The sequence below is a fragment of the Lethenteron reissneri genome, chromosome 52, assembly GCF_015708825.2.
Source record: "Lethenteron reissneri isolate LAM-NWPU_2019-01 chromosome 52, ASM1570882v1, whole genome shotgun sequence".
Lineage (NCBI taxonomy): Eukaryota > Metazoa > Chordata > Hyperoartia > Petromyzontiformes > Petromyzontidae > Lethenteron > Lethenteron reissneri.
Genome location: NC_083830.1, coordinates 2,043,534 through 2,056,722, shown reverse-complemented (window position 1 = coordinate 2,056,722; position 13,189 = coordinate 2,043,534). Strand labels below are relative to the sequence as shown.

General features: G+C 57.0%; 1 protein-coding gene across 1 annotated transcript; it reads left to right on the top strand.

Annotated features, from left to right (window-relative positions):
* Window positions 1–1,507: 1,507 nt before the first annotated feature.
* Window positions 1,508–11,682, top strand: GPAA1 (glycosylphosphatidylinositol anchor attachment 1). Its single transcript, XM_061573414.1, is given in 15 exon segments — window positions 1,508–1,790; window positions 3,040–3,149; window positions 3,751–3,874; window positions 3,876–3,931; window positions 4,500–4,611; window positions 5,433–5,580; window positions 6,661–6,743; window positions 6,745–6,763; window positions 7,086–7,282; window positions 7,732–7,928; window positions 8,523–8,678; window positions 9,304–9,376; window positions 10,340–10,536; window positions 10,849–11,019; window positions 11,387–11,682. Coding segments are annotated over 14 exon segments (1,854 nt in total). The 5' UTR covers window positions 1,508–1,790; window positions 3,040–3,075; the 3' UTR covers window positions 11,634–11,682.
* The last annotated feature ends 1,507 nt before the right edge of the window (window positions 11,683–13,189 follow it).

The following is a 13,189-nucleotide window of genomic DNA, read 5'->3' as shown; positions in this document are numbered from 1 at the left end:
TGCGTGCGTAGCCCGTCGCGTTTCTCAAGTCTCAAAATTTTCAGTCTTTAATACAAAAAACAACTTTAGTAACATTTCACTTGATAAAGAACATTCGGAGGTTCGGGATAATAAATCAACGGGAGGGGGTGTAGGTGGGGGGGGGGGGTTTAGGGGAGGTCAGGGGGTTTAGGGGGGGTGTAGGTGAGGGGGGGTGTAGGTGAGAGGGGGTGTAGGTGGGGGGGTGTAGGTGGGGGGGTGTAGGTGAGGGGGGGTGTAGGTGGGGGGTGTAGGTGAGAGGGGCTGTAGGTGGGGGGGTGTAGGTGAGGGGTGTAGGTGAGGGGGGGTGTAGGTGGGGGGTGTAGGTGAGAGGGGGTGTAGGTGGGGGGTGTAGGTGAGAGGGGGTGTAGGTGGGGGGTGTAGGTGAGGGGTGTAGGTGAGGGGGGGTGTAGGTGAGGGGGGGTGTAGGTGAGGGGGGGTGTAGGTGAGAAGGGGTGTAGGTGAGGGGTGTAGGTGAGGGGGGGTGTAGGTGAGGGGGGGTGTAGGTGAGAGGGGGTGTAGGTGGGGGGGTGTAGGTGAGGGGGGGTGTAGGTGAGAGGGGGTGTAGGTGGGGGGGTTGGGGGGGGTGTAGGTGAGAGGGGGTGTAGGTGAGAGGGGGTGTAGGTGGGGGGGTGTAGGTGGGGGGGTGTAGGTGAGGGGGGGTGTAGGTGTAGGGGTTGGGGGGGGGGTGTAGGTGAGAAGGGGGGTTGGGGGGGGTGTAGGTGAGAGGGGGTGTAGGTGGGGGGGTTGGGGGGGGTGTAGGTGAGAGGGGGTGTAGGTGGGGGGGTTGGGGGGGTGTAGGTGAGAGGGGGTGTAGGTGGGGGGGTTTAGGGGGGGTGTAGGTGAGAGGGGGTGTAGATGGGGTTGGGGGGGGTGTAGGTGAGAGGGGGTGTAGGTGAGAGGGGGTGTAGGTGGGGGGGTGTAGGTGGGGGGTGTAGGTGAGAAGGGGTGTAGGTGGGGGGGTGTAAGTGGGGGGGGGGTGTAAGTGGGGGGGGGGAGGGGTGTAGGTGGGGGAGGTGTAGGTGGGGGGGGGTGTAGGAAAGGTGGGGGGTTTAGGGGGGGTGTAGGAGGGGGGGTGTAGGAGGGGGGGTGTAGGTGGGGTGTTTGGGAGGGGGGTGTAGGTGATGAATTTTTATTTTATTTCGCTGCTATAAATTTCCACATGACGAGCCACTTTGCTGAGGCTATAATTTGTGGCCAGGTCGCTTATGAAAAACAAGTTCACACCTCAGTGGGCTTTGCGTGGCAGGACGGGGATGGTTGGTGTGTATTTGTTCACGTGTTTGGGTGCTTTGTTTACCTTTCTTGTACTCCTAGCGTGTTTTTGCAACTTTATTGTTGTGACGTTCCTACGCACCCCTACTGGACAATCTTGCGAAAAAGAGCTTTACAGCTTATCGGATTCATCCAGTACACAGACTCCTCGACTTACGAACACCCCCTTCTACCCGGAACCAAAAGCGGCGGCGGTCGCGGTTTCCCACGGAGCGCGTCGCCCGCGGAACCTAACGGACGTCTTCGGTTGTCCCTGCCGAGCGCGCTGTTCGTGGCCTGCAGCGCCACGCGGAGTCGCTCCCCCGTCCCCCTCGACGCCTGCCGCTGCGCCCCGACCGCTTCTCTCTCTGCACGCGCGACAACAAACAACGGCCTCGTCCCTCTCATACAAATCCCGAGACATCGAGCGAGACTTGCCGCGGTCAATTGGGTTTCCCAGTCTGCTTACGCGACCTCGCCCTGTCGCCGTCTCCCATTGGCCGGCAATCGAAGACGTCGTAAGTAACGCGCCACGCCATTGGTCCGATCGGTGTCGGCCATCGAACCTCCGCCAATGAGCGTCGTTCCCGTGCGACCGCGCTCTTATGCGAACTAGCAAATCCAGCGGCCATTCATTGCTTGAAGCCTTTTTATTTCTACACTAAATTAAATAAATGTTGATGCTTTTTAAAGTCCATTTTTTTTTTCTAAACCGTTCTAAATGTAGCATGATTTTCCCGTAATGCGACCTTCTAATATCCTGCGTGTTCACGTCACGTCAATACTCTTCCTCTAGCCAATTCAACTCGTCGTTTGTGCAACGCAGCAGCAGCAGCATTTGTACTTGCTAACATGCCGACCGGCCCCTGTCACAGTAACGTGGAATGTCCACCACCGTGGCTCGTGTCTACTGCGAGCGAGAAACGAGTGCCGCTCAAATCGTCGCTCACTCAGGAAGTCGCTCATTGATCCCGCTATGGCTGTTGCATTGATCTTGATGCATGGAGAAGGGGGCTGCACATTTGTGATCCGGTTCAACTTGACACAACAATGCACACGATGATGGCAGAAGCGTCCCGCAATGTGCCCGATCGTAGGTGTATGTCTGGACTTCCTTCGCACCGTACGTATCTTCCCATAGATGGCATGGTAGGAGGTCCAGCAGGGTTGAGTCTCTGTTGTGGTATCCATGAGTGACCGCCAACCATGGGTACACATCATGCAAGGGGCAGTGCAACACCGTCAGTCAATGTGTTGGCCTGCTCTTCGCGGTTCGAGGCGAGCTGCCGCCCCTGGTTAACACAGCGGGTGCGGTTTCAAGTTGTATTTATTAGGTATAGCCCTGTGAGCCATTCGGCTCTTGAATCTTGTACAACCGCAACAAACAAAATAACATGAACAAGAAAACATCTTAAAGTGAATATGTGACTAAGTGCAAACAGAAAATCCAAGAAAAGACAGCAAAATATTGCAGAAAAAGCACCGTACAACAACACTGTGTGCAAATATCCCAGTGGGATGCAAGTCAAACAACAACAACCACAAGACAACTTAGATTAAGACCATCAGTCTAACTCTGTACTACAACAAACAAACATGGCCAAACCGAAAAACTTTTCAAAAATCACCAAAATAAAGCCATAAAAGCAGGTACCCGCAGCAGTCCACGCCGTCTCCCTTGTGGACCCTAGAGATGCCGTGACATTGGTGATATCCTTGCGGCTCAGGGATTTAGCACGAATCTTTGTCATTTGCCGTTTTCCCTAGACCTGGCGGAGAACGGCACGGAAGACGCGAGTCGCCATGGGTCTCCTGTCCGACCCAGTGACGAGGAAGAAGTTCGTGGGCCTGCTCCTCCGAAACAACACCAAGCTGTGGTGGGCAACGGCATCCGCGTAGAATCCCAGCAGTGTGGCCGTAGGCTGACGTCAGAACTGGGTTCTCTGGTTACTCGAGTAATCTATTACCCCGGCTGGCTATCCACTCGTTTGCTCGCCTAGTCGGATAACGCGAAAGCAGTGGGAAAACATTCTCGCCTTTCTTCCCATGTGTGACGCTGGACGGGAGGTGATGCGCAGGGCTTAGTGACGTCAATGGCATCGTCGGCCGTGTCAGCGCTGGGCGTGGCTTGTGGGGGTTTCCTGCCTTCAGGTGGAAGGATGTGTGGGGCAGCCGCCATTTCTCAAGGGGCCCGAGTGATCGATTCGATTCCCGCTCACGGCCAACACCAGTGACGATCGCGGTACCTGGGCCTCCCCTAGGTTGACCTAGCCTAAAACGAGAACCTTGTGCGGTGTGTAAACATCGCCACTGGAGAGACGGCCGTGGCGTGTCGTGTTTGTCCACCGACCCCCCTCGTGCGCCATGCCGGCCTTCATCAGTGCTCCTCGTGAACGCCACTTTCCCCGACAGTCCGTTAAAGGCTACGCGGGCGATCTTTGTCTCTTTGCGCCCTCTCTACGCCGGCGGCGGTGGCAGCGCACTGAGCTACGTGGCGGGCGTGGCGTGGTTCCTGGCGCTGGCGTACGAGCCGCTCAACGCGCGCACCTACGTCTCGGAGAACGCCCTGCTGCCCGGCCTGGTGGACGGCCACTACTCGGACTGGCGGCGATGCCATCGCCATCGCCAGGGAGCTTGCGGCGCACAAGGCAGAGCGAGAGTGAGTGCACGCACGGAGCGCACGCACGCAGCGTGCTCGCACAGAGCGCACGCACGGAGCGCATGCACGGAGCGTGCACGCCTGACCCTGACGAGTTAAGAGAGTGCCAACTTACAATTTGAAGGTTATACGTTACGTGAAAATATGAGCAGTCTTTTTGTAATTACGGTAACTCTACGTGGTGTGCTACACACACTAGATGTTTACCTAGTAACAACAGCAGAGAGTGAAGCTCTTAAAGCCAGACTTATTGGGGTGAGTGCCAGGTTATGGGGAATCTATGGCATCCTCCAAATAATGTCATAATTAGTTACTTGATACATTTATGCCATTGTAAGATATGCCTTGGTACTCATTTTCATTTATTCTGAGTGCGACCATTCCAAATGTAGTTTGTTCAGGACTTTGCCGACTGCATCAATTGGACAAATGAAAGTAACCATGGTCTCATTCTGTCGAGCGACGGTCTTAAGTGTACCGCTGCTCGCCAACAGCACTTGCCCCAACAGGCTGTTAAGGCGACACGGCGGTGACCTTTGTCCTTTGGTGTCCATCCGGGCGTTGGCAGCGGCATGCCGGTGGAGTGGCTGGTGCGTGCGTTGGAGCAGCGCGGGCTGGAGGTGCACACCCAGACCTTCTCCCGCGTGCTGCCCTTCCCGGACGAGCTGCGAGAACGCTACGTACGTGAGAGTCGCGATCTCGCCCCGCGCTCGCCGCCTGCACGGGGCGACTGGCCCGGCGATTTGGAATGCGTGATTGCATACAGAATCGGGAATTGTGAATATTTATGACACGCTGGAGGAATCCGATGAGCTACGATTGCCCTTTGTTACAGGTGTCCGGTTGGGTACGGGTAAGAACTTTACAATAACGAACGATGCACAAAACACGATAGGAGTGCAGAGTATCAACACGCACGTCATGAAATCGGATTCCATCAGTCGATGGACTGTTGTTGTGGACGAGTGTACGTTCGCGAGCGGTGTTTTCCAAACTGTGATTGCGATCAGTTGTTGATATGGTGGCGTGTCATCAACTGAATGGACATGTATGTTATGTGTGTTGAACTTTCACACCGTACGTAGCCAACCGTGCTAATCGGAGGTGTCGGGGAAGGACAAACTAAACATGAAAGGCAGTTTGAATGGAATAGAGTTTTCAATTTAGACATGCGTCAGACCACAAGGTGTGATTCCATGTTTTCAGACCCAGTGATTGGATGACATAATGATAACAACAAAGTTGTAATCAGTGGAAATCGATATCAAAATCTGTTCTGCCCTCCCACTTCCACCAAGTCTGCATGGACCAGCGTGATGAAGTATGGCCAATGCAGGTGGGGAGGCCTTAATGCAGCGGTGCCCTGACAAAGTCCGAAGCGTTATTTTGCTTTGATCACGCAATGCGACCGGGCCGAGCGTTCGCTTGGCCCGACCTCAAACGAGCGTCGTCGTCAGTCCGCGATTGCGCAATGCTTGACCCTCGCCCGTGCCCTTGGCAGATGGTGCGCGGCACCAACGTGTACGGCATCGTGCGGGCGCCACGCGCCGCCAGCACCGAGGCGCTGGTGTTCACCGTCGCCTTCCAGCCCGGGGAGCACAACAACCAGGCGACGGGGCTCGCCCTGTCGCTCGCCGCCCACTTCCGCAGTATGCCGGCCGTGTCAGGTGTCGCGGCCACGCGCGGAGCGTGCGTGGCGGACGCGCCGTTTTGGGGGGCGGTTCCTAATGGCCGTGTCGGAGCGCTGAGACGCTCTCCATCTCTTTTCGTCGTCGGCCCGACGGCAGGCCTTTGTCTCAAACGCCACCGCCCCCCCTCTCCCCCGGTCCTGTCCGACCCAGAGCACTGTTTTTCATTTTCCTATGTGGGCCCCTTCGAGCCATCAAGCAGCGTGTAACGTCCCATGTCCTGTGTCTCTGGTTACATTTAAATTTCAAGCGTAGAAAGTTTCCAGTTCGAGCCTTGGTTGCTCGTAAAGTTTTGAAATAAATTATCGCCAGCCCATACTCTTTGCATTGGTCAGCGCAGATTCATGAAGGACGGGGGCCCAGAATGATTTGTTCACATATCACTCTCGCCATTGATGTTAGCCGTGGCCAGGAATCGAACTCCGGTTGTCGTGTTTGTAGCACAGTGGTGCTAACCACTACGCTTAGCCACCCCGCCACCACAGTGCCTGCACTACAATGACCGCTACTCTTCTAACTTCTTAGACATCTCTGTCTCTCGCTCTCTTGCCTCTCTCCTGCGTTTCCCTGCCCTTTCAAATTTCTTGCCTTTTTCATTTAGTAAAGCTCAAGATGCGATTGCATTTGTACGCAAGTACAGGGACTCCTCTACTTACGAACGAGTTAGGTTCCAGAGTTCTGTTCATCAGTCGATTTGTTCGTAAGTCAAACTTTACTCCCGTCGATTCCAAACGCGTTGTACGGCGTGTCCACTAAACACGGGGAATGGCTTTAAAAGTTGTATAATCTCCTGTAGATGTAGAGGCCACTGGTTCTTCATGTTCTGCCGATGGAGATGTCACCAACGCCATCTATTGCACAGCAGTTGAACTTACGACTCTCGTTCCGAACAGGCAACTGGACATGCGGACAGATTGTTCGTGTCTCTGACAGTTCGTCAGTCGAATGTTCAAAAGTTAAGGAGTCCCTGTGTGTTGAACTTCTTTCGCACCGTCCGTAGCTCAAGCGGTTCAAGAAGCCGTTTGTGTGCGTGCATCACAGGGCAGGTGTACTGGGCCAAGGACATCATCTTCCTCTTCAACGAACATGATCAGATCGGCATGCAGGCGTGGCTGGAGGCGTATCCACGACACCAACCTCACCGGTAAGCGGTCAACTTGCATGCGCCACCCACCACCGCACGCTTAGCCCCATGCCAATTTAGAAGGCTCCCTTTGTGAGCAAATGTGGGGAAAATGATGTAGCTTCAGATGAACGAGTGTACCGACCGTGCACGGGCCTGTGCCCACAAATAGTCGACATTGATCTGACGACCAGCCATGATTGATCATGGCTGGTGGTAGTGATGATGATGATGATAATATCAATGCAAGCCATGTGAATTTCGTCTCCCGAAACGCAGACCTGTGGTTGTTGTTGTTATTGTCGTCATTGTTTTATCGTCGTTGTCATCGTCGTCGTCGCAGGCATCTCATCGTCGGTGATGCGAGGCCGAGCGGGCTCCATCCAGGCGGCGCTCACGCTGGAGATGAGCAGCGATGTGCTCACGAGCCTCGACCTGCATCTGGAGGGCCTCAACGGGCAGCTGCCCAACCTGGACCTCGTCAACCTCGTCCACGTCATCTGCGGAAAGAAGGACATGCTGTGCACCATCCAGGGCCAGGTCAGCGCGCTCTCCGCACCGCAGCAGCGCCGACGTGGCGTTTGAACAACGCCCGCGGCAGAGGCTCGCGCAGCGATGCCCAGCAGCAGCCCCGGTTAATACCGCGGGCTTACAATGCCTAGCGACAGCCCCAGTTAATACCGCAGGTTTACAATGCCTAGCGGTAACCCCGGTTAATACCGCGGGCTTACAATGCCTAGCGGCAGCCCCGGTTAATACTGCGGGCTTACAATGCCTAGCGGTAGCCCCGGTTAATACTGCGGACTTACAATGCCTAGCGGCAGCCCCGGTTAATACTGCGGGCTTACAATGCCTAGCGGTAGCCCCGGTTAATACCGCGGGCTTAGGAGGCCTAGCGGAAGCCGCGGTTAAACGCGAATCTCTTCACGTCTTCCTCCCCTCCCCGACACCCTCCCCTCCCCCCCCCCCCCCCCCCCACTTGTGCGCAGCTGATGCACCAGGACGGCGAGTCGTGGGAGGGCTACGTGCAGAGCCTGCGCACCGTGATGCTCATGGCGCTCAACCAGGCCTCGAGCCGCCCCACGGGCGACCACAGCCTCTTCCTGCGCTACCGCATCGAGGCGCTCACGCTGCGCGGCATCAACAGCCTGCGCTCGCGCAAGATCGGCGCCACCACGGTGGGCGGGTGCGTTGCTCGCCGCCGCCGGAGGACGGCCCCCGCGTCCGCCTCCTCGTCATGCCCTTTTCCACGTCCCCCCCCACCCCCTTCGCCCTCCGAGCCACCGCCCGGGCTGAGTGTGGGCGGTGTGTATTGAACGCTTTCCCGCCGGCCATCAGACATGGCGGTCTGTCTGCCCAGCTAGAAACGTGGGGCCACGATGGCTCCCGTCAAGGTGATCTCTGGTAGGAACAAAACTAAAGTTGATAATTGGTTTTTTTACCCTTCTATCTGGCAACAAAACTGACACCTTTTTTACGAGGAGTCATGTTTGCATAGACCACAATACCTGCAGCCATAATGCAAACAAAAAAGAACTCTGATAATGTATGCACTGTCCTTGAAGTTGATTGGTCCACACCCGAGACAGCTTTCCTTAGAGCCTAGTCTCACATGGGTTGGACCAGATGACGCCAAAAGGCGCACAACTCAAAGACAATGCACCATCAGAGTATGAGAGCTCGGGGTAAGCATTTACACCATTGGAACCTCATTTGCCAGTAAAAAATATGATAATAGTTTTTTTGTACTCACACTCGTACTGCTGCTGATGTGTCGCAGGTTGCTGGAGGGCATCTTCCGCAGCCTCAACAATCTGCTCGAGCGCTTCCACCAGTCGTTCTTCTTCTACCTGCTGCCCTGCCTGCACCGCTACATCTCCATCGGGCACTACATGCCTGCCTTCGGCTTCATCATCCTCGCGCCCATGCTCAAGATATCCTGCGGCGAGAGAGAGAGAGAGGCCTCTCCGGACGGAGCGTGGTAGCGAAGGGATGTGGCCGTGTGACTCCGGGGAGGATCAGTAATAATAATAATCATGTCATGTCATGAAAAAAGAAAATTGAATCTTTCCCATCGGGTTACAGCGACTGCTCGTCAAGTTCCGCGACGCGGTTGGCAGAGATCCACCGGTCGCGAGCAGAGCCCGATCGGCGTTGGCGGAATGCATCCGTGGAACCCAGAGCTAGAATTGCACCGATTGGGGAGGTGGCAACTGTTGCTTTCCCATAAACTTTCTATTACTCACGCGGACAATTCTGACGCGCGTGTTTCGCGAGCGGATTGGATCGACAATGCGTCACCGCATGCCCGCTACGAGGCCTTCGGGCAGCTAACGTGAGTTGGCGTCGCGTCGATTTCGACGCGCGGTTTATCCCGCGTGGACGACGACGAGGACGATGGCTATTGGCGGTTTTGTCGGCGGCTGGGGGAGGACGTCGGAACGTCCCGAGTGGAGCGTAGGCGCGCGACGGCGGGCTGCGGCAGCGCGCTCGCCCGGACGCGGCAGCGCGCTCGCCCGGACTCGCATCTTTATTTCCTTGACCCCCTCCCCTGGGCACATGGTGGAGCTGTGGATCCAGCTGGGACAGGAGGAGGAAGGGTCGAACGGGACAGCGCGGCGCGCCGAGCCGGCGGTAAGAACCCCACACCGGCATCGCAACGGCACGCACGCCAACAAAGGGACACGTGGTGGGGTGAGGAGGTGCCTGACGGTTGGCGTCTGGGTGGCTCAGAGGTCACCGTGGCAGCGCCAGCACCTCTTGAGACCCTGAGTTCGAATCTACGTCTCGGTGCGCTCGTGGTTATTATACTTTACTTACATAGCTTATCGTGTTTTTGTACTGTTTGTCGTTGTAACGTTCTGACCCGCCCCGCACTGGGCATCCGTGAAAGAGCTTTATAGTTCATCGGATTCCTCCAGTACAATTAAATGTTCTGATGCTGGATTTTCAAGTGTTGCGAGCGGACGCTCCCAGTCCAGTCGGCATTGACTGCAACTGCAGTTAAAGCTTCGCCTTAAATTTGTGGCGAAGTATGCAAACATTGCCCACGTGACCAACGTGGTGTGGGGAGGCCCTCAATCAAGGATTGCGGGATGGGCCACATACGTAACTCGTACGTACACAGATGTCCCGCATGAAAAGAGGTGATTACAATCGACTGTCTCGCCTAGTGAGCTAACACTCGCTTAACTATACACGCGCACACACACACAATACGTAATCCATGCACGCACATACACCACACACACACACGCTTGCATACACACGCACACGCTTGCATACACACGCACACACACACACCGCACATGCACAACACACACAATACGTACCCCATGCACGCACATACACCACACACACACACACACTGCACATACATACACCACACATACACACACCTCATACATACACCACACACACGCTGCACGCATGCATGTACATGACACACACACCGCACGCACACCACACCACACATACACCGCACACACACAACACATACCCCATCACACGCACACCACACATACACCGCACGCACACCACACATACACACATGGCACATACGCCACACACACACACCGCACGCACACCACACCCCAGGAGAGCCAGTCGGTGCTGCTGTTCCTGGCGGCTCCCATCACCATCTGCCACGCCACGGGCCTCGCGCTGCTCTACTTGCCCACGCTCGCTCAGCACGAGGCGGCCGACTACTTCGGGGTGTCCGAGACGGAGGCCGTCACCTTCACCACGCTCGCCATTTACCTAGCCGGCATGGCCCTGCCCCACCAGACTCACCGGTACGCGTGACCTCGCGTCGCGTCTCGGTTCTTCCAGCGCGCCACCGTGGCACGGCGCGGTTCAGGAGGCGCCCGCGTTGTTTTTCCACTGCGGGAAACCGAGCCGTGCCTTTGGCGTCGCGCGTCGCGAACGAGTCGAGAGGCGCGTCGGGGATGACGGGGGTGATGCCGTGTCCTCACGCACGCGCACGGACCGGCGTTCAGTAGCGCGGCGCGCTAATCGGTGCGAGCGCGAGGACCCACGCGGAAGTTTCACTTCTCTCTGCGTGATCCCTGCCTCTGTTCGATCCCTGCCTCTGTGTGTAAGCGCAGGGTTCTGCTGGGCTCGGGGACGCGCCGAGGCTGGATGACGCTCAAGTGCGTGACCCTGATGTACCTGTCGGTGCTGCTCGCCAGCATCGCGCTTATCAACTTCTCCCTGGGCTTCCTGCTCGCCGTCGCCATGGTGCCCATCGCCACCTTCATCACGCCGTCCCGTCGCTGGTGACTTCCCTCCCGTTTCGTTTACCACCCTCGGCGCTGGTGCTGTTTTGAGTAATTAACAGCTCCTCTGTTGTGTTCTGGTTGGACTTCTTTCCCCGTACGTAGCCAACCGTGTGAAATCGCATCAGCGGAATACAGCACAACCGTAAATCCAAGTTTTGCTTGGTTTCTGTAGCATCTTCCTTTTGACCTTACCTCTCTACCCCTTCTCCCGAGTCTCTCGCTCGCTCGCTCATCGACCCTGTCACCCTCGCCCCCTCACCCTTTCACTCGTTCACCCTCTCACCAGCTCACCCGCTCATCCTCTCACCCTGTTGTCACCCTCTCACCAGCTCACCCTGTTGTCGCCCTCTCGCCGCCGTCTCAGGCTCCTGCAAGTGGCGCTCCTGCTGCTGGCGTCCCCGGCTGTGCTGCTGCTGGTGGCGCTGGCGCTCCGCTGGGAGCTGCTGGAGGTGCCGTGGCAGCCGCTGGACGCGTGGCTCGCGCTGCTGCAGGCCCTGGCCGAGGCGGTGCTGGACCACCAGCTGTACGGCGCCCTCGCGTTCCCCCTCGCCGCACTCGCCGTCTACCCCTGCTGGCTCATGCTGTGGAACGTGCTCTTCTGGACGTGCTGAGCTCGATTGCACCCATAGACCCACCCACCCCCCCCCGGACCCCTGTCCCCCAGACCCCTGTCCCCCAGACCCCCCCCCCCCTTCCCCCCCCCCGAGTCCCCATCCCCCAGGTCCCCATGCACCAGTTGTTTTGTCAGAGCGCGCAGCGAGGCGTGGAAATGCAATTTTCCAGGGTGGCGCAGTGGCGCAGACCTCTTCGATGCGCTAATATTGTGGTAAAGGAAAAGTTCTGCCGCTCGCAGTTGCTTGCACGACGCAGCTACCCCGCCGCCCACCGCTGGCGCCAGGGCGCCCGCTGGGAGGTCGCACGTTCAAGAGCGCCGATGCTGGCACCGTTGAGATCCGGCGTTCAAATCTATGTCTTGGCCGCCTGCGGTTTATAACAATAACAATAATGGTCAACTTGGGACGCGGCCCTTTGAAGGGAGAACGACTCGGGATGCGCGAGGATGCCCCAGGCAAGCAGGAAGGCGGCCACGCGCTGAGCCGGTGCCAACATTTGTCAAAGCTCTGCAGTCCTCTACATGTTAAGATGTCTTCAACCAATTAATGAGTGTTTTTGCATGTGGGAGCGAACGGGTGGCGTCCACGTTTCTTTCTGTACTGCCGTCTCCTGGCAAGACACGGCACTGCACCTCCTGGACGCCCACGCAAAGGGAGTTTTGCAACACCAACCCTCGCTGCCTTCACAGCGCTGGATTGCAGGCGACATGCAGCGGCGTAGCCACCACCACCACCACTGCTGCCACCCGGCTATCATGGCCTCGTGCTCTCAGCCAGGTGGCCTGCGGCTGCACGCACAACACCCGCCGTAAACGACGAGGCTGTGACCCGACCGGGCCATGTGAAGAGTGAAGCCGCTACACAGGAACAGCGGAGGGTTGGGCGCGGGGGGGGAGGGTGGTGAATCGGGCACACGGCTTTGCAAACTGTAAGTGAAGAGAATGTCGCCAAATACTCGACCGGAATGTCAATCGGCTGCGTTTGTGTGTCTGTGGAGAGCGGTGGCGTAGAGGTTACCGCGCTGCGCTACGAACCCGGCGACCCGGGTTCGATTCCCGCTCACGGGGTCGCAAACGGGTTTTGATTCCTTACCCGTACCCGGCCACACCAGGGTCGCAAATGGGTACCCGTACCCGACCGGGTAGCCGGGTATCGGGTAGGGTACGGGTATCGGGTACCCGATTGCGACCTCTGGCCCACGGCCAACACCAGTGACAATTATCTGAACCGGTCATGGGCCTCCCCTTAGGTTGACTCAGCCTCAAATGAGCATCAGGTGTGGTGTGTTAAAACACCAGCACTGGGGAGACAAAGGCGGCCGGCCGTGGTGCTGGCCACCCACCCCCTCTCGGTGTGCTGTTCCAGGCTTCATAGGTGCTGCTCGATAACAGTACTTGCCCCAACAGTCTGTTGCAGGCTATACGGGTGGGGGGTGATCTTTGTCTTTTGTGTGACCAACTTGAAAGAATGCTTGTGAATAACGGACAGACTTAAGAATTAAGCTTTGATGTTTTTCTATCTAATAAGGTCCCATAAAAAGCCTAAAGTCCCAT